This window comes from Lytechinus variegatus, chromosome 17 (genome assembly GCF_018143015.1).
Source record: "Lytechinus variegatus isolate NC3 chromosome 17, Lvar_3.0, whole genome shotgun sequence".
Taxonomy (NCBI): domain Eukaryota; kingdom Metazoa; phylum Echinodermata; class Echinoidea; order Temnopleuroida; family Toxopneustidae; genus Lytechinus; species Lytechinus variegatus.
This window is the reverse complement of record NC_054756.1, coordinates 15505062-15532652: the sequence shown is the minus strand read 5'-3', so window position 1 is coordinate 15532652 and position 27591 is coordinate 15505062. Positions and strand designations below refer to the sequence as shown.

Here is a 27591-nt window from a genome sequence, read left to right as displayed (position 1 = left end):
CTGACCCAAATTCATCAGTATCGTGATTAAGACATTCACAAAATTACAAGATGCATATTTGTTGACATGATAATAATGACGAAATGATGGCTACAAATGCATCTCCGTGATCTTAAAAACAAGTACGTGCGATGCTTTGTTGATAGTGGTTTCGTTTAAAGACTAAAAATAACCTGTATCGTATTTCACTCGTGGTAAATATTGACATCTTGTCATGGGCCATCAACGCGATGAATGATCGGTATATTTCTGTCACTTATTCCGTCCTCAATCCGAAGGGACATATATGGTTGATGGTCAAACCATTGATGTACAACAATTCTGTGGTCAAGTGAACGAATGATGTCTTCGATTCCTCGGCCAAAACAAAACTTTCGCGAAGTGACCAATAGACTAATATGCTTATGTTCAGTTATTGCTTGCCTATATACTCAATCTATCTTTCATAATTACGGAGAAAAAAATCTTCCTAAAATGCCATTCCCTTATTAAAAAAAAATCTTCACACAAGTCAAGACAGAGAAAAGGACATCACCCTTGCAGTGCGCAAATTAGTTTGCTTGTATACTCGCACAAACCACTGTCGTTGATATTTTGTTGTGAATGAGGATAATTATTACACAATTTGTGTTTTTTGGGGAAAAAAGAAGTGTTAGATAAGATTAAAAAAAATATTTTTGAATGATCAAAATGCTCAGTCATCATATAGGACCCCATGTCTACAGGACAGGGGTTCCCTTTTTTTAACTTTAGGGACATATTGAACACCTCCACAGCAAAAACTGTGGTGTTAACCGGTGTACATAGAGGACCACACCAGTTATTTTACACCGGTGTTAAATTGGTGGTGTTAGTTTTACACCTATAGGTGTTATTACAACACCTTTTGTTGTTACATTTACACTCTTTGGTGTTATGTTTAATCTCTAGGGTGTAATTTTAACAACTCAGGGTGTGGTCCTCTATATTAACACCAATTGGTGTCAGTTTTAACACCGCAGTTTTTACAGTGTCCCTACAGTACTCGGAGAAAATGGTAGTAAATCATATTTGGTTCAATGTCTCTTTGTTCTTTTTGTTTGAATGAATTACGATTTGAAATGGCATAATGCCAGTAACATTACACCAAAATATAATTCATAGCATATGGACCAAGAGCCTACAGCTATAATAGCAGACATTTCAAATGTCATTTTCTTTATTCGTGTCATGTTGGGTGTGAGCGGTAAATGTAATACTACGAGATATAAAAAGACATAGCTGCGAAAACAAATCACTTCAACCAATCTATCAAAACAAGAATTTGGATGGAAAAAAAGAAGCAGATATAGTCCAAAGATTTTGATTCATATTTTGTTGTTTTGAGTGATCTTGAGCGATGGAATGCGGCTTGCTTGAGGCAATGCGGTGTCGTGTTCGCACCGGGCTCACGCCGGGCTGGCGTTAAGATGTGACGGCCTGGACGCGGCAGGGGCATTTGGGGTCCGAAATGGGATGGACATTTTTCTCATCAACGATGTAAAAATGAAATTCCATGTTTTCTTTTAATGAAATACGATGTCCTTTATACCCCTCCCCATATGAGAACCTAGATCCGCCCCTTGAAATACGAATGAAATCCAAATGCCTTCAAAATATAGAAGTTATAAAACAAAAAGGTGACGTTTCAGGCATCTTTAAATTTCTTGCTGCTATTCTCTTCTAGATCCACATTAACAGAAAGAGGGCGTTACATTCCCCCTTGGGCACAGAGATACGATCTTACGTATACGTAAGCTCCCGAAGGGAGCTAGAGAGGCAACTCTTTTTGCGCGTTTTTGATTTTCCATAGGTTTTGTACATAACAAACATGGCTGCCATTTGTCCAATTTGAAGGTTGATTTTGGAAGGTCAATGTTTAATTCATGAGTAATGACGTCAAAATACGCACAATGCACTTGTATGATTGGATAAAACGCTAATGTTTTATTCATGTCCTCATGCATTAAACATTTTTTTCCGTCCCACAATTCCCTACGATATCTGTGCGAAGTGTCGTTCTTTTTTATTCTGCGAAATTCAACTCTTTGAAATACAATAGCAAGTCTAATTATCTGTTTTTAGAATTGATGTTCGAAATCATGATTTCTGAGTGAACTTCAAAGGAGCAGAAAATCTTGGAGGAAACATTAATATCAATCTAATGACATTCCATAGGAATAAAAGTAAGTTAAGTTCAATTCCTTACTTTGATCCTAGTTGAAATTGTAGTGTGTTTGCTGGGGTTCGGCGTTGGGGATTGCATGCATGGCTTTAAGTGCAGTTTACAACGCAAACCACAATTTCCATATTTCCATTTCTTTTTCCTGTCCTGGACCTGATCCTAAATAAGTCTGAAATCTGACTGACATATTTTCTCAGAAAATAACATAGTTTTTCGTAGAACTAAGTTGGTTAATTGGGATGCTTCATGTCCGCCCTTATTAAATCTGTATTTTAGTTCTTATTGTCAAATATCAGGGGTAGATGTGGACTTGTTTAACGGCAAAGCTGCATCAAAATTAAGCCGATTACCGATATAGCCAGAGCGGGATGCGGACTTTGACATCGCCGGTGCCAGCCGGCTGCGAAATTGCCGATGTAGGCTAGGTCATTAGGTGTTGGAAATTAATTTTCAAACAAGCTTGAGTTGAAATTTGAAGTTATAGGCCATGGGCCTAGTACTGATTTTTCGACACCGCCATTTCAATATAATAAATTATCTGCATTTAAAATGAAATGAAATTAAATCTAAATGAACTGAATCTGTTTGGAATGATATTGGTAGATTTTTCCATGCTCATGGAATGATTTGAGACAGATGTTAACGTTTTTCTTTTTTTAAATAAAAGTAAGGCCCTAGGATAGGTCTAACTTAGATATAGATAAAAATAAAATAAAATAAAATTCTAGATCTGTCTGGTTTGACTTCTTTTCTACAAAGATTTAAGTTAACTTTATTTTAGTTCCTGGCTGGACCATTGGACTAAAATATAATTAGCCTAGCAATGGAGTTTAATGATTCTTTTTTTTTCGGGGGGGGGGCAACATTTCTTTGTCAGGGTTCAAACTGCTCAATTGTTTTTTGGAAGGGTTGAGAAAATTTATAGTGCCCTATTTTGAATTGTTTAAGTATAAGGCTAAGCAGAGAGAGCAGCTGATCCAATTGATTTATCTTTATTGTCCTCACTTGATGTTATTTGTGGTGAAAGGCAAAGGGTCATTTAAACCTGCCAGCAAGTGAGCTAACCCTTTTTAAAAATAAAAATCAAACTTAAAGAGGAACTCACTTAACGTAGAGATTCAAATCAGACATGTTTATAGACGAGTGCAAAAGATTGTCTCGCACTGATGAATGAGCGAAAGCCATATTATCACACAAATGATAATTATCCTACATCTGTCAAAGCTGCATGCTTGGTGTATATATATATTGAAGATTGACAAAAGACCTCACTATAGTAGGCCACGTATGTTTGAACCATTTAGTTTTGGTCAAGACCTGCTTTTTTTCTAGTTGGGAATTGTGAAAGCTGGAAACTCTGAAAAAATTGTTATAAGAGAGGAATTTTGTTTATCACTTTTGAAATTTTTAACTGTAAAGTATTGTATGTATATTGAATTGCAGATCCAATGGGATTCAGTTCTTAGCAGTCCCAGCCTAGTCAGAAGTACAAAGTCAAATACCATTTGCACATCACCAAGAGGTACAATCTGATGAGTAACAGGATATCTGATTTAAAAGCTTGCAAGGTATGCTTGTTTTCATAAAAATATTTAAAAAAAACTATTTTTTTCTAAATCATGTTATCCCATAAAGTAAAGCTCCATGATATTCTTTTGGATTCAAATGCACCAGTATTTCCATTATCATCAATGCATACTTATTGTCCATGTCTCTTAGCTATATTAATCATACATAAAATCACTTTAAAACTCAGTTACTCTGAAGACAGAAATAAAAAAGGACAAAATATTGAGATTAATCTTTCGATATATATTTGAATGGGTTTTCACACTTAATAAAGAAAAGTTATATGAATAATGATCTATAATAGTGATCTATGATTTTTATCTGGCAACATAAGTTACTACATGTGCATTTTCTAAATAATATTGCATGGAAGAGTAGGCGCTCATAAAAAGTTTAAAACTTCTAAATAAACTGGACTAGATGAGTAAGAATAATTTATATCAGCAGCTCATTTTGTTCCCTTTTCTTTTTGTTTCCTATGCAGGTTTCACAGGCTGTTTGAGTATCACCAGGGCAGATCAAGAAGAAATATGAAGGCCAGGTTCATAACAAGCAGTTGCTTCATTGCAATTACAGATTTAAAAATTTAATGAATTTAAATAAATGTGTCAATACATATTGAATGTTGCTTAAACTACACATCTGTTGAACAAAAAAAGATTATTTGGAGTATAGATCATATTTAGGTCCATAGGTTTCACACAAGATTAAAATATTTTTCGAAAGGGCACACTTATCCCCCCCCCCCTTTATTAATGTTCTAATCATCTACATGTAGTACTTATAGTAGTGAAAGCACTTTGAATAATATCAGTAGTTTGAAAGGGATAGGTTGTATTCTGGTAATCTAAACAATGCAGAATGGGCCTTTACTGAGGTCTGGACTATGTAACATACATGCCTACAGACATATAAAAGATGATAAGAAATAATGGATTTTCATTGAAAAAATGTGCATAATAAAACCAAGGTGACAGAACAGAGGGCGAAGAAATCACTCTCAGTCCTGGACCCCAATTCATTAAGACCAACCACTATTCTAGCTTTGCCATTCTGGTAATTACCATGGAAACATTAAAGCAACAGATCAACATTGGGGTTCCCATGCTAGTTGCTAGTTACATTTGGGGCCAATTTACCATAATTGAAGTCCTTATGAAACAAGAACCTGTATGTATTGCTGGACATTAAGCTGTTGAATTCATTTTCTGGGGGAAGTGAAAAGTTGCACTATTTTTTTAAAAATCTCTTTGTTTTTGTAACACTGTATTGTCGATGTCCCGTATAATGAACTAGATTAGCTCTGCAAATAAAAGAATTTGTTGGAAATAGAACACAGCTCTAGCAGCACTTCACAACAATAGACAATAAGCAACTTTGTTACTGATTTACCAATGTGCAGATTTGGGAAGGCACTCTTTAGAGAAATGTGCTCCCCTTTTTTATGAAGTGTCACCAATTAGATTAGCATGCTATTTCTTGTCAGCAAATGCTGAAAAAATAATTTGATATTTTAGTAACTGACTTTGAGAGAGAGGTATATCGATAATCTTTTTATTAATGGCATCCTTGATGCCCCCCTTATATTGACTATGTAAGGCTTATCAATAACTATGTAAGTGAATATACATACTTATTTTTTTCATATTTTTTTTTCTAGATTTTACCAAAAAAATACATCCCCTCTCTTGTAATAGTGCAATTTCTGTTGCACTCATTATAGGCATTTTGCTGATGTAATTTGAAGCTTTGGTGAGAAAAAATATTTTTATCATGTATTCAAAAATTTATTAATTAATAAACATTTTAATTTGAAATATTACTTTCTAATCTTGATATTCGTGATTTACTTAATCCACCAATTTATATTGCGTGAAAGATATGTGATGATGATGTTATTGCTACCAAACTGTGTTGTGATGAAATGGCACTGAAGATCACTTCTATATGACTGGAATATGATCATGATGATGGTGCTGATTGATTGATTCTGTATGTCGGGTATCCATGGGTATAATACTAGTACAACAGGTATTTAGTATCAAAATAACATGCGTGGCAAGATAGCCCATAAAAGCCATTGCAACATGGCATACTTTGACATTCAGGTGCAGCCGAATTAAAGACATGAATCAGTTTGATTTAAAAGTGGGATAGAAATAAAAATGAAATGAGAATAATTGTTTGCTCGCATGATTATGTGGAAAGTGTGTGTGTGTGTGGAAGAGAGAGAGAGGGGGGGGGTGGAATCGATAGAGAAATATAGGGGGTGGGCAGGTACAAATTTTTTATTTTATTTGGAAGTGACCTTTAAGATAGCCTTGGTGAGAGCAAATACATGGGGGGGGGGTACTGGGCTCTCTTTGGCTCCCATTCCAAACTCAGACTTAAAAAAAATCTTCACAAGATTTGCACCAGATTGTTCATTTCAATATCAAAATAAAGACAAAATGACCTGATTGCTCTCTTGCTCAGATCATTTTAAGTATGTACCCCACCCCCCAAAAAATAAACAAATATTTGTGGCTATTCATGATGTGTAATGAAAATAATGGGCAGTGATGAACACCTGATGAATAGAGCAAGCAGACCCCTAAGTTCAATCCTACTAATGGATCTCTTGTAAGCTTCCAAAATGTCTTCCAGGGAAATATCTAGCAAATAAATAAGTGAATTAATTGATGTAGTAATAATCGCGAAAGAATTAAAAATATGTAAATAAGAAAAGATGAATAAACAACTGAATACCTTGAGGGGGTGAACGGGGATGATCAATGACATGAATTTACCAAAGACGCAGCTCTATGAATACATTTCATATTCAATCACGTCGCGTATTATGCTAATTTGTGACAATTTGCTTATTTGCATATTTTTACGCTGTGCGCGCAGGCCAATTTATGACCACGCCTCTGTTTCGCTGGTGTGCCATGAAGTTGCGGTGTCCATAGCCTTGTACGCGAAAAATGGGAGCAGTGTGCACTTTTGACCTTCCAAAATTTCCCCATGTCTGACCGGATGCAGAAGCGGGGGTTACACCCCTGCCCTTGGGTTCACTTTCTTCTATATCATGTCGAAGTTTTATCGATACATGTTGTTCACACATGTTGCACGAATGTTGTTAATTCTTTAAGAAGAGACATTCCTAGAACACCTCGAATGAAATCGTGGTATATATCCAACTGTCCTTATTTCTTTTATTTTCTTTTGTTTTTAAATCTGAGATCAGGCTCAATACTTTGATGTGATGTCCCAATAATCGCCTTTCAGTGGATAAACACAAAGTTTTTAAGCGCATTTCCACAACGATTCCTCGCTCGCTTTACTCACTTGTGATATTTAAACCACATGGATTTCAGGATAATAAATTGGGTTGGTATAATGTACAAAAAAGTATTCAATACGGCAGAAATTGCCCCCCCCCCCATCCCACCTACAGCCTCATATCGACGGTTACACTTCGTAATTCCGAAGGTTCTTTATTCCGAAATTTAATTCCGAAACACGTAAATCGCCTATACCTCGATGTTTTTTTAATCCGAAAACGTAAAAGGGTTCGTTAATCCGAAAAATTGTGGCGTTATTCCGAAGGTTCGATAATACGAAAACGAAATGAGGTTGGTAAATCATTACGTTTTCGGACTTACGATCCTTCGGAAATACGAACCTTCGGAATAACGAACCTTCGGAATATCCGAACCTTCGGAATAACGAAGCTTCGGAATCACGAATGTATGCGCATATCGACCCCCTAAAGTAGTCCACGCTCCCCAACCCAAACTAAATTTGTTATGATGTGTAATGAAAAGAACAATTCAAAAATAGAAATGACGTCAAATAAAGCAGTGACCAATGACAAAACAATAGTTGAACCTCGAAGGATAATGGAACCGTACTGGTATTATTCCAGGTGAATGAAACTGATGATGACTCTCTTATTCGAAATATAAAAAAATCTTCGAGTAAAGGATTCCTTCGCAGCAAGTGGTACCATACACGAAAACACAGAAATGGGACTGAAGCCAATTACAGCCTATCTATTCCTATCCATGATCGCGCAGAATATAGCAGCATGAATCATATCACATGGTATTTCCCTGTCCATGGGAAAAAATCATTCTTCTTTTTTTATTTTTCTTCGAGGAGGCAATTTCATAAGTGCGTCATCATGACGTCACAGATAAGTCCTATAACATGGAAGCGTTCAAAGTAAGACTTTAAAAAGATGTTAGTGGCATTCTACAGGGAAATTATTTCAATTGGTGTTGAGAATATTAGCTAATGTTGTATTTGGGATTTTGATAACAGCTGACAATACGATTTAGCTGAGAAATATTCAGGAGATTAGTCATTTTATTCGCAAAATATATAGTGTTCAGATGATGATGGAAATTTCCACTTTTCAAAATCAATTAGGTCCTTAGCTACTAATTGTGGAAAATAAAGGATAAGTATTCAACTGAGTTACTCCGTTTATCATTATCTGTTGTCTTAGAATGATTTATATTCAATCATGATGACTGACGCAGAGGAATGACTTAGAAAATAAAAGTTTTGAATCGCTAGTTGAAAAGTTATCGGAAGTGATAACAGTACTATAACTTTCGAAAATATTACATGGAAAACAGGTTTTTAGTTTCTTTCATTTCAGTTTTACTCATGCGAATAAAATCTGATCGTGTGTTTCTCCTTTGGCTGGGATGTATTTAGACCACTAGCGTACCAAGTAACAACTCATGCAAGGGACGTATCCCTGCCCCCCCCCCTCCCCCCTGACGAGCTTGAATACCTCTTTTTTTTTTTTTTGCTTGTCAATTTTCTGGTACGAAATCCTATGTAGGTGCTTGAAGACCCTTTTTTTTGCTTGTCAAATTTTTGGGCGGACGAATTTGCCCCCCCCCCCTGTGAAAAATCCTAGGTACGCCAGTGACATTTAAAGATCATCATAAAAAACAAAGAAACATAAGAAAAAATAATAATACAACATAAACATAACATAGTAACAACGAGGTATTCAAAAATTAAAAAAAAATACAAAGAAAAAAAACAGACAAAAAAATACCAATCTTGGATGAAATGTTAGATGCGAGATACATAAATGCATATACATATACACATACCTAAACATTAATACACTCATATACAAATACATAAGTATAATATCATATTTTTCTTTCAAGCATCTTAATTCTCTCCACGTACATATAACTTATTCCTATAACACAAAATTTGCTAATATCCATGTCGTTGCTACCTAATATTAATTGGAATTGGTTTTGTTATTTTCATAAAGTCCGGCAGTAAAAAAAAAAAAAAATATATTTCGGGTTCTTCGAGGGCCTTACAGTGAAAGGCCCTCGAGTCATGCCTTTCACACAATTTCATGACTACAAACATAATAAGAGCAGAAATTCTTTATAGAACTTTCTATAAATTTTTGTTGCATTTTCTTTCCAAACACTTTAAGATATACGATTGGTCAAAATGACCATCCTTTGAGGTGTTCTTATTTCTGTTATCATTTTGACAGGGCTCCCATGAAATGCAGGCCTATTGGCTTGAACATGTTGAACGGGACAACCCCGTCTTTTTAAAGAGAACGTGAATAAATTCATGATTTGTTTCCAATATCAGATGGTACTTACCAAGTAGCTTGTACTCGAGAAAGTGACCGGATATGACGAATGTTAGCTGGTGGATATCGGTCATATCCATGTCAGGTAGAAACAAGGTATTTCATATATCGGAACAGGAAAAGAATGGTTGTCTGGACGCTGGTGCACTTGACTAGGAAGTATTTTAAGTTCCATTTCCCAAGGGAAAGGATGTACGAGTGATTAAAAACCTCAAACCATTCTTCCTTCATTGCTCGCAACCAAATTGGGTTATAATGATATCAGATGTATCAGGTATATAACCTGATAATGTGTCATGAATGGATAACATTCCTTGTGACAATTAGCAATGATTCGGAAATGATATAAAAAAAAAAAACAATAGGGCCGATCATGATCAGATGATTGATGTGATATTTACCACGAAAGCATGATTATTTTAACCAACTTAAGAATGGAATTTCAGTTTCTATTTCTTTCTGAAGCTTATATACTATCAATTATCTTTCTCTTCATTTTTTCTTCGTTGATTTATGTTTTATTAATCTTCAAACACACCCATCTAAATTTTCTTGGTAGGAAGCCGACTGGCGTATTATAGAGGTGGGAGCTTGGGTCCATGTACCCCCAACGTGAAGAAAAAAAAAGAACAAGAAAAGAAAGGGGAGAAAGGGACAAAAAATAAAATAAAGGAGGTTAAAATCTGATATTATTTTGTGAATTATTATGTCAATATTATATTACAAAATTATATTTATTTTTACCAAAAAGGTCAAAATTTGTCCCACCCCCTCAATCGTCTTGCTCATTACGCTATTTTGAAGCCCAATGGTGTATCCACGTGAGGTAGAGGCACATCAGGCCCGTGTCCCCCATGCACCCCCCCCCCCCCTCACCTTTGAGAGTCTTTAACCTGATTAGAAGTAGCCTCCAACCAAAACTCTAATATTTGTCAAATTTTATTGTTAAACGCAACCCGAGTAAATAATTAATTTCAAAGTCCATTTCCATGTCTTCAAGACCAGATGGTATTGCAGCAATGGGTGACTGTTTAAAGTAAACACGTTTCAATTATGCCTCTCCGCCAACACCCACCGATAGCTCAGTTGGTAGAGCGGAGGACTGTAGAGGTATAAGCACTGACATCCTTAGGTCACTGGTTCGAATCCGGTTCGGTGGAGTGGTTTTTTTTTTATAATCCCCTTTGCCCAACCACCCCTATTCTTTAAAGTATTTCATTATGTGCACCATCTCCGCCAACACCCACCGATAGCTCAGTTGGTAGAGCGGAGGACTGTAGAGGTATAAGCACTGACATCCTTAGGTCACTGGTTCGAATCCGGTTCGGTGGAGTGGTTTTTTTTTATAATCCCCTTTACCCAACCACCTCTATTCTTTAAAGTATTTCATTATGTGCACCATCTCCGCCAACACCCACCGATAGCTCAGTTGGTAGAGCGGAGGACTGTAGAGGTATTAGCATTGACATCCTTAGGTCACTGGTTCGAATCCGGTTCGGTGGAGTGGGTTTTTTTTATAATCCCCTTTCCCCTACCACCCATATTCTTTAAACTATTTCATTATGCGCACCATCTCCGCCAGCAACCACCGATAGCTCAGTTGGTAGAGCGGAGGACTGTAGACGTATAAGCACTGACATCCTTAGGTCACTGGTTCGAATCCGGTTCGGTGGAGTTTTTTTTTTATAATCCCCTTTCACCTTTCCCCTACCATCCCTTCTCTTTAAACTATTTATGTGCACCCTCTCCGCCAGCAGCCACCGATAGCTCAGTTGGTAGAGCGGAAGACTGTAGAGGTATTAGCACTGACATCCTTAGGTCACTGGTTCAAATCCGGTTCGGTGGAGTGGTCTATTTCTTTTCTCTCTCTTCTTTTCTACCAACACCTTTTTCGTTAAATTATTTTATTATGTGCACCCTCTCCGCCAGCAGCCACCGATAGCTCAGTTGGTAGAGCGGAGGACTGTAGAGGTATTATAACACTGACATCCTTAGGTCACTGGTTCAAATCCGGTTCGGTGGAGTGGTCTATTTTTTTCTCCCTCTCTTCTTTTCTACCAACACCTTTTTCGCTAAATTATTTTATTATGCGCAACATCTCCGCCAGCAACCACCGATAGCTCAGTTGGTAGAGCGGAGGACTGTAGAGGTATTAGCACTGACATCCTTAGGTCACTGGTTCAAATCCGGTTCGGTGGAGGGGTATTTTTTTCTCTCTCTCTCTCTCCTTTTCTACCAACACTTTTCGTTAAATTATTTCATTATGCGCAACATCTCCGCCAGCAACCACCGATAGCTCAGTTGGTAGAGCGGAGGACTGTAGACGTATAAGCACTGACATCCTTAGGTCACTGGTTCGAATCCGGCTCGGTGGAGTTTTTTTTTTATAATTCCCTTTCACCTTTCCCCTACCATCCCTTCTCTTTAAACTATTTATGTGCACCCTCTCCGCCAGCAGCCACCGATAGCTCAGTTGGTAGAGCGGAAGACTGTAGAGGTATTAGCACTGACATCTTTAGGTCACTGGTTCAAATCCGGTTCGGTGGAGTGGTCTATTTCTTTTCTCTCTCTTCTTTTCTACCAACACATATTTTGTTAAATTATTTTATTATGTGCACCCTCTCCGCCAGCAGCCACCGATAGCTCAGTTGGTAGAGCGGAGGACTGTAGAGGTATAATAACACTGACATCCTTAGGTCACTGGTTCAAATCCGGTTCGGTCGAGTGGTGTATTTTGTTTTCTCTCTTTCTACCAACACTTTTATCGTTAAATTATTTCATTATGTGCACCCTCTCCGCCAGCAGCCACCGATAGCTCAGTTGGTAGAGCGGAGGACTGTAGAGGCATTAGCACTGACATCCTTAGGTCACTGGTTCAAATCCGGTTCGGTGGATTGGTTACTTTTTATTCTCCCCTTCTTCCCCCCCCCTTTTTGCACTGATGTTGTATCTCTTCTTCTTCATCTTCTGTTTGTTTTGAGGGGGCTTTTTTTTCGGAGGAATTACTTAGTTATTTTTCATTATCTTTAGTAATGTATGAGATAATTTAGGGGGGTTGGTGGAGAGAGAAAGAAATAGATAGAAGGGCGGGGAAGGGGTGGATGGGAGAGATAGAAAGAGGGAGAGAGAGAGATGGAGAGAGAGGGGGATGGGGATTTTTCTACTAACCCATGTCAATGTCAACTTTCTCCCGGATCATTTGGATTAGAATATAATAATTTCGTGTCCATTTCTAGTATGGGATTAGGCCTATGGTTTTTCGAAAGGGTAAACCGCGAATACCACCATCAGAAATGTGTAAAAATAATTATAATGAAACGGTATTTAGATAATACTTAACCGCGAGGCATGCTGGTCAATAATAAGCCCGGGAAATGAATAATGACTGGAAAATGATACGCCTTCTCGTTCGCCAATCCTTGAATGATTAACGTGGGGGTTATTATTCTTTATTAACTTAATATAGAAGACCAACTATATATGCAAATTTGGAAAGAAAGTTACGATAACACAATTAGGGATGTCCCTTCTCTCTTTTTCAGTCTCCCTCTGTTTTGATCCTCCCGCGTTTTTCGGAGCGATTTTGATGGGGGGGGGGGGGGTCAAGACGCCCTATAACATATATTCTTAATTCCTTTTCTTCCATTGACCAATATAGGGGCAATGACTAATTACATGACACAAACTTCTCTTTTTTACACGTTTCTCTCTCTCTCTCTCTCTTTGAATGTTTGTTCTTTTTTCCATTTTTATACATTTTTTTTCACTATATACTTGAAAAATCAGTGGCACCGCCCCAAACCTTCCTGACAATAATGCATACACTTTGTGTACGTGTATATAATTCCTTGTAAGCGCCCTTTAATAGCTTTAATTATCAATTACTATTTTATATTTCTCTTATAGTGAAGGCATTGATTAAAATTATAAACAAACTCTACAAAAACAAGTACTACCACAAGTCAAAATACGAGAAACTTCACATTTGCCCAAATCACGAGATTTATAACACAATATTGTATTTATATTCTGTCTCGGAACTTCGCTTTTGATCAATGCACTATTTTGCTATTATTCTGCCTTGATTTTGTTTTCTAATCATGTAAAAATTGTTTGTATATATTGTGATCCTTGATGATTTTCCAATAAAAATATAATTAAAAAAAAAAAAAATGAAATTATATAGGCCCTTTTTTCACTGAAAAGCAAATAAAATATTTCTATTCTAGAGTTCTATGTCACTCGATCTTGGGACGTCAACGCTGATCCAGTGACATAAAACTATCAGCGTAAATGCTGTTTATGTAAGGGCAATTCCTTCGGTCCCATACGTGTCATAAATATGTTATCAAAGAGCAAAAGAATTTTATAAAAATACGAATCAATTTGAATCCTGATCAGACAGCTGCGTAGCCTACATGTATAATTATTATAGTCGACTGACTATGGAGAGAGAATAACGTATTTGATGGTGGATTGAATTAAAAAAAAAACATTTATAAGAATTATGGGGCTTTAATTTAGGAAGAGGAAAGACGGAACCACTTAAATCAACTTGATATAGGCCCCGCCAGGCAGAGGACCCCACTTTGAATTTTATCATACTGGCCTATACACAAGTTAACGTAGACTTTAAAACCGACAAAGAACCGGCGTCATTTTTGTTATTATTATTATTGTTATTATTTTTATTAATGTTTGATTGTCAAATGGAGGAAATTGTCACAGTTAACTCCACTTTGTTGAAATTGACATGTTAATCAGAATACATCGTTAGGGACCTGTAGGGGCCTCATCCTTTTCACATCTCTCGCTTTGCAAGAGGTGGAACAAACAAACAAAAATGTGATAATCTTTCCTTGAAAAAAATAATATCACCTTTTCATTCCTGTTTCAAGATATGTTTCATTTTACGGAAGGCCTGGTATAATGATATCGATTTTCATGCAACGTAAGTATCATCATGAAGCTATCCATGGTTAATTTTTTTAATTCATCTTTATCGTAAAACCATTCAACATCCATAGATAAAGAAGAACATATATAACCCAGGACCGAGGTTTACAAATAAAAGTATAAGTTCCTCAGGCAGGGTGACACAGGCTATAGGGTACAAATTAACAGAAAAGTAACAAATACATGAGTGGATTTGGTATACGTTCAGTACAATTCGAACATTTCAAATGACCCAGAGTTCTATACCATTGAAAGAAAAAAAAATATAGACCTAGTACGCAGCTTGCATGCGCATTGCGAAATTTACAGAACGATAATACACTGATTCTCTTTTGTATCGACGAGCTTTATGACTCATTGACAATCTATTGATCACCGCGTCTCACGCACGCGTACCGAGGTTTTTTTTCTTTCTTTGGATGTAGTCTATTATGTGCGCCCTCTCCGCCAGCAGCCACCGATAGCTCAGTTGGTAGAGCGGAGGACTGTAGAGGCTAAATAACACTGACATCCTTAGGTCACTGGTTCGAATCCGGTTCGGTGGAGTGGTCCTTTTTTTTTTTTTTTTTGATTGTACAGGTATGATGTCTCTAACCATATTTTAGGGGCTCTGAACTCCTACTAGGGGTTAATAATTGTGATAAAAAAAATCATAATTCCATTATGACTACATGGTAGTATATTAGTTCACATTGACCGGTCCACCCTCTCTCCCCCTCTCTTTTCCCTTTCTCTCCCCCTCTATCACTTTCTCTGTCTTTCGATCCCTCTCTCTCTACCCCCTCTCTCTCTAAAAACTTAAACGCTAAACATTTTATTAGGGAAATAAACACAAACATTTCCAGAAATTCCTTGTCAATTCCCTTATACACAGTTAAAAGCGTTTTTATTATACAACGTTGTTTATAATGAACCTGACAGATTAGTTAGTGTTAATGACCTGAAACAACATTTCTTTTTTATACTTATTCATTCATAGATTAAGAATGGCAGTTTAAACTGATACCATACGTTTCTTATAGTACACGGCGTTGTGAAATAAAAGCCAAATGAAATTATAAGAAAAGAGTCGACAATGAGAAAAACTTCTTTTACAAAATTCAACAACTTTTAAGAAAAAAAAGATAGAGCAAAAAAAAAATAATGATAATAAACATGTATATCTGAAAATGGAAACAAAAAAACCAAACAAGCATATCAAAGAGAGGATGATGAAAAATCATAATAAAAGTTTATGTTTCTGAAAAAAAAGGAATGTTGATGAAACGCATGTCATTCAATGCAAGAATAATCTTGTCAGCCTTGGGGTGGTTTTGCCTACTCAAAACAAGATTAAAAATGTACTAATTCCAACTTTCCAAAAAAACACTTGCAGTTGAATGCTAAATAATATATTCGGTGTATTTCTTATAAAGAGGATTAAAATGCTTTTTAGCTATACCATATTGTCAAGCGGATGGTTCTCCAATATCCCATATCATGCCTATTATAATATTTTATACAACTGCAAGAATAATCATTGTCATTGTAAAAAAATAATGGTGTTGTTGATTTTTATAGTCATTTAGGGCGAATTTTAACACCTAAAAGTTAATGATTCGCCGAGTTCTGATGAATCAAATACAAATTACCATCGCAACTAATCACAGAAGAGATGAATAAAATGTGGCTACAAAATTATCATTTTCGTTTTACATATGAAGAATAAATAGGAGGTCTAGATCGAGGAAATCTGACAATTGCCCCCCCCCCCCCCCAAATAACTCAAGATAATGGAAGTGAAAGGAAAACTCACATAACCCTTTCAGGGGCCTGTTGCATAAACTTTTTACCTGAGAAAATTCTGATAAAAACTGAAAACTATAAGGTTAGTCTGATATCTGCTATTGACTTTAATACAGGGCAAAAACTCTGGTAAAAACAACCTGAGTTTTCTGAGATAAAAAATTTATGCAACGGGCCCAAGGTGTATAATCATTTCTGCTTGATTCGCCCGTTGAGTCGTTTCTAAGGGATTAATTAATTGGTACGCCAATTGGATTTTTTTTAATTTCTTGCATAATTGTCACGAAGCACGTCCATTACGTCACTAAAAATGTGAAGCACCGTCCTGATTTATTGTTTTCTATTGGGAATGATTCCCTAGTACATCTGTTTGCGTCTATTTTAGGCCTCGAAATGTCTCTTCCTTTGCGTCGACTGTAATTATGACAATAGGGAATTAATCAGCATTCTTTTAAAGCAAAATCAGAAAACGTTAACATGACACAAAGGGGGCTAGGAAATGGCGCATTGAACACGCCCCTCATAATAGGTCTCTGGCGAGCTTGCTCTGGACAGCTGAGCTTATATGACTAGACATATTAAATAATTTCTATTTCAAGATTATTCATGATTGTGCTCACAAAAATAAATGCATTCACGCGCAGGTGCTCTTCTGCAAAATGTCACGCACAATATACCTTGGCACACCGGCCGAAATCGAATCTTACCACACCGATCGAGCCATTCGAAATAACGTGATAGCTTGGATCGTTCTTGAAGTTGTTACGTTGGCAATGGTTGGTGTGACCATGATAGGTCCATGGTGTGACTAACATCTAGTCGGCGATGATCATGTGATCATGGTGACAGTGTAGAATTCTCACGTGACTTCATCAGGCTTGTTCATAACTAGTCATTAAATTTGATTAGAGGTTTACTCAATTACGACTAATGACGATAAGTTTATTAGGTAAAAGAAAGTTATGACTGCAACAAACAGGCGAATTACCTTTAGATTTTGTTTTGAGAAAAAAAGTTTCCTTCATACACTGGTTAAAAACATGATTTTACCGAAAAAAAGAAAGAAGATTTTGCAAAAAGCAATAAAAAAATCATTCTGTAAATTCATAAAACAGGAGTTTATCTCAAATTTAACAGAACAGTTCTGTTTAAAAAGGGGAAAGGGTATTATTAAAGGAAATTTGTAAGGTTTCATACACCAAATACCAATTTCCTGTAAGATTACAGGTGTTCTCGAGACTCTGCTGCAGGAACTTCTTTTATTTTAAGGATACATTTTCTAACAGTGTACAGAAAATAAAATGATTTATGAAAGGCAGCCTTTGATAGAGAAATTGTCCCTAGTATACGTCAGTGTATTGCTTTATCACCAACTGGCACCTCCCCCTAAAAACGGGCACAAAGAATATCGTGGTTAATGTATCTATAAATATACTGTTTTCCACGTTAATTCAACATCAATTTCACCTTGGTCGCTTTGCTTTGAAGATTTGAAAACTGGGGCGAGCAATCATTTGATCTTGAAACATGCAGAGAGACAAGTCCTAACAAATTCTTTATGAGCAAGAACTCGAATCAAGTTACCAAAAATTTCATATCATGATATAAAGCTAATAAAAAAAATCAACTTTTCCTCTGGACACGACGGACATGATGAGGACGGTGAAAAGAATCGAAAATGGCTTGATGATTACAAAATAATCCTTTAAAATTCATTCACTTTCGAACCGTTGTTACCTTGATACATCGAACAGAGACTATACAAAGTCATACCATCAGCTAGAAAAAATAGTTATAACAATAATGAATAAAATAAACTTACCAGAAATGTCCCAGAGGATCCTTAAACAACAATTATCTTCTTTTAATTCGGTGATGGGTAGCAAATTCTTTGTTTTCATAAACAAAGCCTTGGGTATATAGGCGCGATAGCTCAGTCATGTCAGTCGGGATATAGAGCGGGGGTTTCGGATTCCGGTGACCCGGGTTCGATTCCCAAGTGGTGCGCTAGCGCCCTTTGGTAAGGCATTTATCCTCATTACCAGGTCCCTCGGAAAGGACCTTAAGCCGTCGGTCCCCTCAGTGGTTGCTTGCTCACAGGCATTCGTGCTTTCTTAGCAGTCAGGTAAAAAAAACCTCGGTAAACATCGGTATAAAATCAGACTGGTTTAGAATACACGCAACGAAAATGGTGAATTCAATTATAATATTGAAAAATGTTATAATTCAGCATACACAATCATCAATATTTCCGGAAGAAAGAGGTAGCAACTGGATGCAGATGCTCAGAATTCGCAAACGATCTGCTCTCTTCTTTTTTACGTTCGAAGAACTGCAAATGCAACATCAATATTTATTGATCACTTCTATTTAGAAAGTGTTTGTCTGCAATTATGGAGCGGCTTACACAGTAAAAACGTTGTTTAAAAAAATTATACAACGCTGTTTACTATATGAACCTTACATTAATTGTTTTAAACAGTTTAAACAAGTGTTTAAATCTTATACAACAAAGTTTAATTTTCAATATATAATCTTCAATAAATTAGACATGATTGTTTAAACTGTTAAACAACTACTGTAAGGTTCATATAGTAAACAGCGTTGTATAAAATCTTAAACAGCGTTTTTACTGTGTACGAATGGGGCTGCCATTTGATTCGTGTAATATTGTTTCCAACAAAAGAACTCATCGTGTTTATAGATTAAAAACAACTATTATTGTATTTGTTTGACGGTTCTTGAAAACGTTTATACACAAATGAGTTATGGAGACGGGGAATGAGCTTCTACAACAAAGAATTGGCTAATAATATTGTTTTATTCCTCAAAGAAATGTTTCAGGCACAAAAGAGCAAAACATGTAGACTTATCATTCTTCTGAAAAGTAACGCTTCTAACTTAACTGTAAAACATGTAAATGATGAAGAAAAAAACTTGATCAAAATAATGTTGGTGTGTCAGCAAAACTCTAATTTTCAGAGGATTAGAATAATTATGTTTTTTAAAAACGTGAAAATTTGAGAATTTCTGGAGCGCGTCTAAAGATCTGTTCGAAATCCTCTTACTTTCAAAGAAATTGTGTAAATAGAGTGTTTCTTCTCTTGCCACCGGAGACTTGAGATGTTTACCAACGGCAAACGTATTAGCATACCAAGAGTCATTTAAAAGTTAATCTTTAGACAAATAGTTCTATTTTTCAATCCCTTTGATATCGGTACACCCTCAGAAGCCAGTTTAATCTTTAAGTCTTGACTTATCATACTATGGAATGATGTAAATCGCTAGCCGGTGTTTACAACGTTAGTATAGACTGATGAATAAAGGCAATATAATAACTAAATAAAAATGCAATTAAAATGAGATATTCCTGGAAAGTAACTTCTCTCATTATTCTTGTAAGTAAACCCAACTTTATCCAGCCATAAGCATAAAAGAGGATACAAAATTCAATTCAGATCATCTAAAAAAATGGAAGAGGTGGGGACGTGGGAGTGATTCTTCACATTAAAATATACAGGCGCAATGGCCGTGTCGTGCCCATTGTATAAGAAATATTGAGGTTGGGAGGTCTCGCTCTATACTAAAATATTGGACCAATTAAAATTAAAAAAGAATCTCACAAGAGTTTTTTTTTCAAGGTATCATGCCTCAAAATCACTAAGAGATGGAGAATGAATTTTCCGTTTTTTCTGAAAAAAAGGATAAATTTCCTAGTCTTGAATTATTACTTTTTGATGATCGGTATAAATAACTGCATATTTTATGAAGACTTTTAAAGTCTTCGTAAAATACTAGTATATAGTTGACTGTCTTGAATGCGGTCAAAAGAGGGCGACATGGCTTACATTGAAGAGTTGAAATTTAGTCTAGTCGAGCTCTGTCATGTCTGTTCTTCTGGAAAGTGAATGGTGATACACTGTGTGGAATACAATGTAAAATCACCTTCACGCAATTCAAGAGGGCACATGGGCGGAAATCCCAGGGGCCCGCCAAGGGGGGGGGTCAGGAGGGACGCGTCCCCCTATAGTGATGGGGCACAATATCAAATATCCCACCTACAATTTTTTGGTCTTTTATGGTGAAAAAAATACATCATTCAAAATCGAAATAAAACATTATTTTGGACAAGATGACCTTACTGTTTGGGCGATAACACTTTCTCTTTTTTGTTTGCTTGTCTAGTTTATTTTTGTCGAAATGACCTTACATTGATGACCCCCCTTTTATATTTGCTTGTCAAATTTTCCATCCCAGTGGTCCCCCCACCTTTGGGGAGGGATTTCCGCCCTTGGATCATGTTGTTAGTGCGTTGTAAAAATTGCCAAGCACAATTTCACAGTCCACTATATGCATGCTATGTAAACACCCTGTGAAAAATAACATGGTAGAGGTGCATGTCCACACTATGGAATTATCCTCATAATTATATGAATCACGTGACTGTTCACAATAAAGCCTATATAGTCAACTATGTGAATATGACTTGTGATTCACAAGGTAGAGCTATATAGTGAGGAATTAATCACATTGGTAAATTTGAGCAATTTATCAGTATGAATCGCATGTTCCACAGTCCAGTATGTGAACACACTGTGGAAGTTCACATAGGAGAGGTGCATGTCCATATACCATGTATACTGTGGAATGTACACAGCAAAAACTGTGGTGTTAACCGGTGTACATAGAGGACCACTGTCTGGAATTATCTTCAAATAAATTGCCGAGTGAACCTATTATGTTCCACATCAGGCGCGTACGCAGGATTTTTGAAAGGGGGGGTTCGAGCTGATTTTTTTTTAAATCTCCCGCCCAGTCTCTAAAAAGTGATGAGCGGGGGGAGGTGATGATTTTTTTTTTCTTTTTTTCAGCGCTGCAAATAAGACATGTAACAGTGCGGTCATGACCCGCGAGCGAGCAGAAATGTTCTCGTTTTTGCGTTGAAAACATAACCTTTTTGTCAATAGTTTGTTGGTATCATAGTCGATGCTATATGTCCTTCGGATCGTAGCACTCATGATATGGCCTTGATCAGAACACTAGAAACTTGAGAAATGTCATGAATAATTGCGAGCGAGCCGAAATGTTTGCGTTTTTCCGTCAAAACATACAATTCTTCTCAATAGCTTGTTGGTAATGATTACATATTAGTTGATGATAATGTCCTTCTGCTCGTATAAGTCTCTTGATATGGCCTTGATCAAGAGACTAGAAACTTAAGAAATTTCATAAATGATTACGAGCGAGCGGAGTGAGCGAGCCGAAATTTCGCGTTTTCCCGTCAAAACATACATTTCTTGTCAATAGTTTGTTAGTAAATCAAGTATTAGTCGCTGCTACATGTCCTTCTATTCGTTACACTCATAATACGGCCTTGAACATGAGACTAGATACTTATGGAATTTCATAAATTATTACGAGCGAGCGGAGCGAGCTAACCGACATTTTAGCGTTTTCCGTCATTTTGGTTTTCATATTGGTAAAACATATTTTGTAAGAAAACGTATGTCTTTGTCTTGGTTCACTTGTATTCATAAGTATACATCATGATAATCATGTATGGCCTTGTTAATGGCGATACCGTGATCATGTCGGCGACATGCGGAAATAAAAGATATAATAAAATGGAGCGAACGAAGCGAGCGGAAATTTTTCTGTGTTTTTCGTCGGAAACATGAGATTCTGTTCATTATTGCTGTCATATACATTATTGGGTAGGGGAACTGTCCGTAACTAGACCAAGGAATTATCAGGCGCTTGCCCGATAACTCCTTGACCAGACCGACCTCTGGGGAGACAAGCAAAGAAAAAAAGGGGGGGGGGTTTGAACCCCCTATCCCCCCCCTTGCGTACGCGCCTGTTCCACATAGTCGCTGTGCGAACACAATTGTGAAATTCACACTGTAGTCTGGTTTCCGCACTGTAGAATTATCTTAACATAGCTAAATTTTGAGCAATTTGATAGTGTGGAGCACATGTTCACATCATCATGAACGCACTGTGATCATTAATATTACATAGTCTGGCGTTTACACTGTGAAGGCATTGCTAAAGAGTGAATCACATGCTAATTTCGAACGCAGTGTGAACACACTGTGAACATTCACACAGTAGAGGTGTTCACAGTGTGGACTTATCTTCACAGTGTTTGATTTGAGCATTTTAACAGTGTGAATCACAGTCTAACTTAATATGATCGAACACGATGTGAACATACTGTGAACACACTGATAGTCAATGCCATCGGAGGGCCACATGCATCTGACCCAGTGGCGTACATAGGATTTTCCACGGGGGGAGGGGGGGGGGGCAAATTCGTCCGCACAAAAATTTGTCTAGCCCCCCCAAAAGGGTCTTCAAACAAAAATATATAGGATTTCGTACCTGAAAAAAAGAAAAAAAAAAGTCTTAAAGTTCGTCAGGGGGGGGGGCATCAGGGATACGTCCTTGGTTATGACTCGTCGGGGGGGCAGACTCTGTCCCCCGTGCCCCCCCCGGTGATCTGACTCCCGGGATCTGACCCAGTTAATTAAAGGAGAAAAGGGGGAATCAGCGAATGAGGATAGATATTTTAATCCTGATTAATATGAGATTAGTTGTAGGCCCTATTCATTTATATATTTATTCGAATTTATCAGTATAGGATACAGGTAAAAAGATCAGCAAAAGCTGTATTACATCAATGCCCCCCCCAAAAAAAAATGCAATGGTCGCAAATAAAGTGATTGCATGGGTAAATATGCTACGATTATACTCGGAACTTAATAAAATTAGACGGCATGAAAACAAAAATTGTTGAGTGATCAAGATGGTGAAAGCACGAGCATGCTGTTTTATGTCATGACTTTATTTAAATTCAAGACATTGACATTGAAACAAATTATGTACATAGAGGCATCGTTTCATACCAAACGAATGGCTAGTCAGAGAATTTACATTGGTTACAAAACAAGTGAAGTAGTACATATATACTGATATAGGAAATTATAAATGCGGGCGATTTATCAATTTAATCTGTTGTCATTAATATCATATTGAAAAAAATAAAGATCGCATAAAAATTTATTGATCGAAAATGCTGACCATAAAACATGGGAAACATTTATTATTTATGAAAAATTCTATTAAAATTTTCAGTGATTTCCAGTGACATGCATGGTACCGATCGGTTTTGAGTCGGTTTATTTTGTCTTAAGTTATGGTTTGTGTGAATAAACCTGCTTGTTCATTGGGGAATCCCCTCCCCCATCCCAAGCCCGCCGAACTATTCACGCCGCGCCCAAGATCAAGATCCATCTTCTCATGTGTTGTGTGCGTTGCTTGCGTAAGTTGATGACAATCGGCGTTAAATGAAACTTTTCCAATAAATATACCGCGTTTACAGGCAGTTCGACCAGCCTATGTCACATGATACAGGCTTAATATTTGTTGCTGGATTGATATTTGAACCAGGCTCGACTCTTATTCGTGATTCAGCTTGTCTTATTGCAAAAGAAGAGAGGGCTCAGCTCATGCAGACAGAATGGATAGACCCTATCCTCAGTTGTTGTTTTTGATGAGCATCATCGCACTCTTGTTCTCCTTCACCGCCGTGGTTTCGGCTAAGGAGAGGGTCTATTATGTGGGTGTCATAGAGCGTGACTGGGACTATTCTCCGAACAAGAGGAATGAAATCACGGGGCAAAATATCACCGCGGACAGGTACGTACAGCATGGTGGACATACGTATTTTCCCTTTTTATTCTTTTTAACTTTTTAACTTTTAGGGCTGTCTGCAAGTGATGTGATTGTGATTTTGTGACGAATGAGGTGTGGTAGTGAAAAATGATGTTCGCTGGGGTAACTTGAAGCCAGGTGCTGTTGAAGAACAGCCCGGGGGGGGGGGGGGGGGGGGCACTCAGTATATAATGCATAGTGGGTATGTGCCGCGGAGGGGACCCCCATTTTTACACTCAAATTTCCGTTCCAAGGCATAGCATTTTTGTCTTATTGAGAAAAAGAACAAAGAAAGCCGCTCCAAGGCATACCATTTTCTTCTTATCGAGAAAAAAATAAGACAGAAATCCGCTCCAAAGCTTCGCATATTTTTCGTTACGCCGTTCCGTCGCATTGATCTGCTGCGCTTTTGGTGAAAAGCGGCCCCCGAGCGCTGTCCGACCATCGTCTCTGTGCGAGCGCACCCGGCGGAGGCCGCGCTAGCTGCATCATGCACGCTTGCCCGTTCCATAGGGGTGCATACGCACGTACTCACTTGCTGGCGATCCGTTCCAAGGACCCCCGTTTTCACAAAATTGTAGTTCCGAAGCCCGTTCCGAGGACCCTCCTTTTTACAATAAGCCCGCTCCGGGGCCTCCGTTTTTTGTCTCGCCCGCGGCACACCCCTACCACTTTTTTGGTCGAGTGCCCCCCCCGGGAGAACAGCAATTAGCAATCACGGGTGTGCATTTGTGCATGCATTCAATTACTAGCAGGTGGAGGGGGGGGGGTCGTAGCTAGTAGAAGGATGAAAAAGTACAAGTACATGATTTAGGACAGTTTACCTGCTGGTGATGGTGATGTGGGAGATTGAGACTTTGAGTGATGATAGTGATGATAATCATAATGATGAGGATGATGATTGTGATGATGATGATGGTGATGATGATTATTATGATTATGGTGGTGATAATAGTGATGATGATAATCATAATGATGAAGATGATGATTGTGATGATGATGATGATGGTGATGATGATTATTATGATTATGGTGGTGATAGTGATGATGATAATGATTGTGATGATGATGGTGATGATGGTGATTAAAATTATGATGGTGAAAATGATGGTGGTGATAGTGATGATGATGATGGTGGTGATGATGGTGGTGGTGATGATGATGATGGTGATGATAATTATGGTGGTGATGATGATGGTGATGGTGGTGATGATGGTGGTGGTGATGATGATGGTGTTGATAATTATGGTGGTGATGATGGTGGTGGTGATGATGATGGTGATGATAATTATGGTGGTGATGATGGTGGTGGTGGTGATGATGGTGGTGGTGATGATGGTGGTTGTGGTGGTGATAATGATGATGAAGATTGTAATGAAAATGATTATGATGAGATAATGAAATAATGAAAAAATTATGATTTTATGTAATAACATAAGAAAACGGAAAGTGGGGATGTGATATCATCAGCCCAACTAATGAATATTCATGACGACTGTTTTCACAAATATTTTGCTAAACTCTAAACGTCAATAACTTTATTATCTGTTATCTGATTTTGATGAAATTTTTCGGCATTTTGCTTTATTACTCTGTGTATTAAGATATAGATATTTTCAGCCTGGACCATCCCTTTAAGCAATAATTTGAAAATTTTATAGTTAAGAGTGGATAATATGATTCTGATCTAAACAGTATCAGATGCTTACATTGACCCTCAAGCAGTGTAAAATCCATCTGTACTTTGTTTATGACCCACCCCCCTTACTCTCTACATGTATGTGTCAGATATAATGGGAAAATCAATTATGAAATGTCAGAAAATTTAAAAGGATGTTTTATGCAGAAGAAACAAATTGAATCAAATCAAATCAATATATGAATGCAGAAGAAAACAATAATCGAATCAAATCAAATCAACATATGAATGCCGAAGAAAATAATAATTGGATCAAATCAACATATGAATGCAGAAAACAATAATTGAATCAAATAAATATATGAATGCAGAGGAAAACAATAATTGAATCAAATCAAATCAATATAATAAATAATGCAGAAGAAAACAATAATTGAATCAAATCAAATCAACATATGAATGCAGTCCTAAGGAAACAATAATTGAATCAAATCAACATATGAATGCAGAATAAAAGAATAATAGAATCAAATCAAATCAACATATGAATGCAGAAGAAAACAATCGAATCAAATCAAATCAGTAAATGAATGCAGAAAAAAAACAGTTATTGAATCAAATCAAATCATTCAAATCAACATATGAATGCAGAAGAAAACAATAATTGAATCAAATCAATATATGAATGCAGAAGAAAACAATAATTGAATCAAATCAAATCAATATAATAATGCAGAAGAAAACAATAATTGAATCAAATCAAATCAACATATGAATGCAGAAGAAAACAATAATTGAATCAAATCAACATATGAATGCAGAATAAAAGAATAATTGAATCAAATCAAATCAATATAATAATGCTGAAGAAAACAATAATTGAATCAAATCAAATAAACATATGAATGCAGAAGAAAACAATAATTGAATCAAATCAACATATGAATGCAGTTCTAAGGAAACAATAATTGAATCAAATCAAATCAACATATGAATGCAGAATAAAAGAATAATAGAATCAAATCAAATCAGTATATGAATGCAGAAGAAAACAATAATCGAATCAAATCAAATCAACATATGAATGCAGAAGAAAACAATAATTGGATCAAATCAACATATGAATGCAGAAGAAAAAAATAATTGAATCAAATAAATATATGAATGCAGAAGAAAACAATAATTGAATCAAATCAAATCAATATAATAATGCAGAAGAAAACAATAATTGAATCAAATCAACATATGAATGCAGAAGAAAACAATAATTGAATCAAATTAACATATGAATGCAGTTCTAAGGAAACAATAATTGAATCAAATCAACATATGAATGCAGAATAAAAGAATAATAGAATCAAATCAAATCAATATATGAATGCAGAAGAAAACAATCAAAATCAAATCAACATATGAATGCAGAAGAAAACAATAATTGGATCAAATCAACATATGAATGCAGAAGAAAACAATAATTTAATTAAATCAAATCATTATAATAATGCAGAAGAGAACAATAATTGAATCGAATCAATATATGAATGCAGAAGAAAACAATAATTGAATTAAATCAATTCAATATATGAATGCAGAAGAAAACAATACTTGAATCAAATCGAATCAACAAATGAATGCAGAAGAAAACAATAATTGAATCAAATCAAATCAATATAATAATGCAGAAGAAAACAGTAATTGAATAAAATCAATATATGAATGCAGAAGAAAACAATAATTGAAATAAATCAATTCAATAGAATGCAGAAGAAAACAATAATTGAATCAAATCAAATCAGTATATGAATGCAGAAAAAAAGCAGTTATTGAATCAAATCATTCAAATCAACATATGAATGCAGAAGAAAACAATAATTGAATCAAATCAATATATGAATGCAGTTCTTGAATCAAATCAAATCAATATATGAATGACCAGAAGAAACAATATAGTGAGGATGTGACATCATCAGCCCAACTAATGAATATTTATGAGCTGTGCATAAAAACTGTTTTCACAAAATATCAATGAACTTTAAAATTCAATAACTTCGTTATTTGTTATCTGATTTTGATGAAATTTTTAGCATT

At 36.3% G+C, this 27591-nt stretch overlaps 1 protein-coding gene, 1 long non-coding RNA gene and 12 other non-coding genes across 14 annotated transcripts in view; all 14 read left to right on the top strand.

Annotated features, from left to right (window-relative positions):
• The first annotated feature begins 3550 nt into the window (after positions 1-3550).
• LOC121431005 lies at positions 3551-4983 on the top strand. Its single transcript, XR_005972088.1, has 2 exons — positions 3551-3771; positions 4257-4983. It is a non-coding gene; the product is annotated as an uncharacterized LOC121431005 (long non-coding RNA).
• Positions 4984-10478: 5495 nt separating this feature from the next.
• TRNAY-GUA lies at positions 10479-10567 on the top strand. Its single transcript is given in 2 exon segments — positions 10479-10515; positions 10532-10567. It is a non-coding gene; the product is annotated as a tRNA-Tyr (tRNA).
• Positions 10568-10650: 83 nt separating this feature from the next.
• Positions 10651-10739, top strand: TRNAY-GUA. Its single transcript is given in 2 exon segments — positions 10651-10687; positions 10704-10739. It is a non-coding gene; the product is annotated as a tRNA-Tyr (tRNA).
• An 82-nt stretch (positions 10740-10821) lies between these two features.
• Positions 10822-10910, top strand: TRNAY-GUA. The gene is given in 2 exon segments: positions 10822-10858; positions 10875-10910. It is a non-coding gene; the product is annotated as a tRNA-Tyr (tRNA).
• Positions 10911-10992: 82 nt separating this feature from the next.
• Positions 10993-11081, top strand: TRNAY-GUA. Its single transcript is given in 2 exon segments — positions 10993-11029; positions 11046-11081. It is a non-coding gene; the product is annotated as a tRNA-Tyr (tRNA).
• An 83-nt stretch (positions 11082-11164) lies between these two features.
• On the top strand, positions 11165-11253 carry TRNAY-GUA. Its single transcript is given in 2 exon segments — positions 11165-11201; positions 11218-11253. It is a non-coding gene; the product is annotated as a tRNA-Tyr (tRNA).
• Positions 11254-11339: 86 nt separating this feature from the next.
• TRNAY-GUA lies at positions 11340-11430 on the top strand. Its single transcript is given in 2 exon segments — positions 11340-11376; positions 11395-11430. It is a non-coding gene; the product is annotated as a tRNA-Tyr (tRNA).
• An 87-nt stretch (positions 11431-11517) lies between these two features.
• TRNAY-GUA lies at positions 11518-11606 on the top strand. The gene is given in 2 exon segments: positions 11518-11554; positions 11571-11606. It is a non-coding gene; the product is annotated as a tRNA-Tyr (tRNA).
• An 87-nt stretch (positions 11607-11693) lies between these two features.
• TRNAY-GUA lies at positions 11694-11782 on the top strand. The gene is given in 2 exon segments: positions 11694-11730; positions 11747-11782. It is a non-coding gene; the product is annotated as a tRNA-Tyr (tRNA).
• An 83-nt stretch (positions 11783-11865) lies between these two features.
• On the top strand, positions 11866-11954 carry TRNAY-GUA. Its single transcript is given in 2 exon segments — positions 11866-11902; positions 11919-11954. It is a non-coding gene; the product is annotated as a tRNA-Tyr (tRNA).
• Positions 11955-12040: 86 nt separating this feature from the next.
• Positions 12041-12131, top strand: TRNAY-GUA. Its single transcript is given in 2 exon segments — positions 12041-12077; positions 12096-12131. It is a non-coding gene; the product is annotated as a tRNA-Tyr (tRNA).
• Positions 12132-12212: 81 nt separating this feature from the next.
• On the top strand, positions 12213-12301 carry TRNAY-GUA. Its single transcript is given in 2 exon segments — positions 12213-12249; positions 12266-12301. It is a non-coding gene; the product is annotated as a tRNA-Tyr (tRNA).
• Positions 12302-14817: 2516 nt separating this feature from the next.
• TRNAY-GUA lies at positions 14818-14908 on the top strand. Its single transcript is given in 2 exon segments — positions 14818-14854; positions 14873-14908. It is a non-coding gene; the product is annotated as a tRNA-Tyr (tRNA).
• An 8492-nt stretch (positions 14909-23400) lies between these two features.
• LOC121430759 (hephaestin-like protein) overlaps positions 23401-27591 on the top strand; it is a 35575-nt gene continuing 31384 nt past the window's right edge. The window contains exon 1 of the mRNA XM_041628148.1: positions 23401-23849. Coding sequence (XP_041484082.1) covers positions 23671-23849 — 179 coding nt within the window. The 5' untranslated portion in view covers positions 23401-23670. The remainder of the gene's footprint in view (positions 23850-27591) is intronic.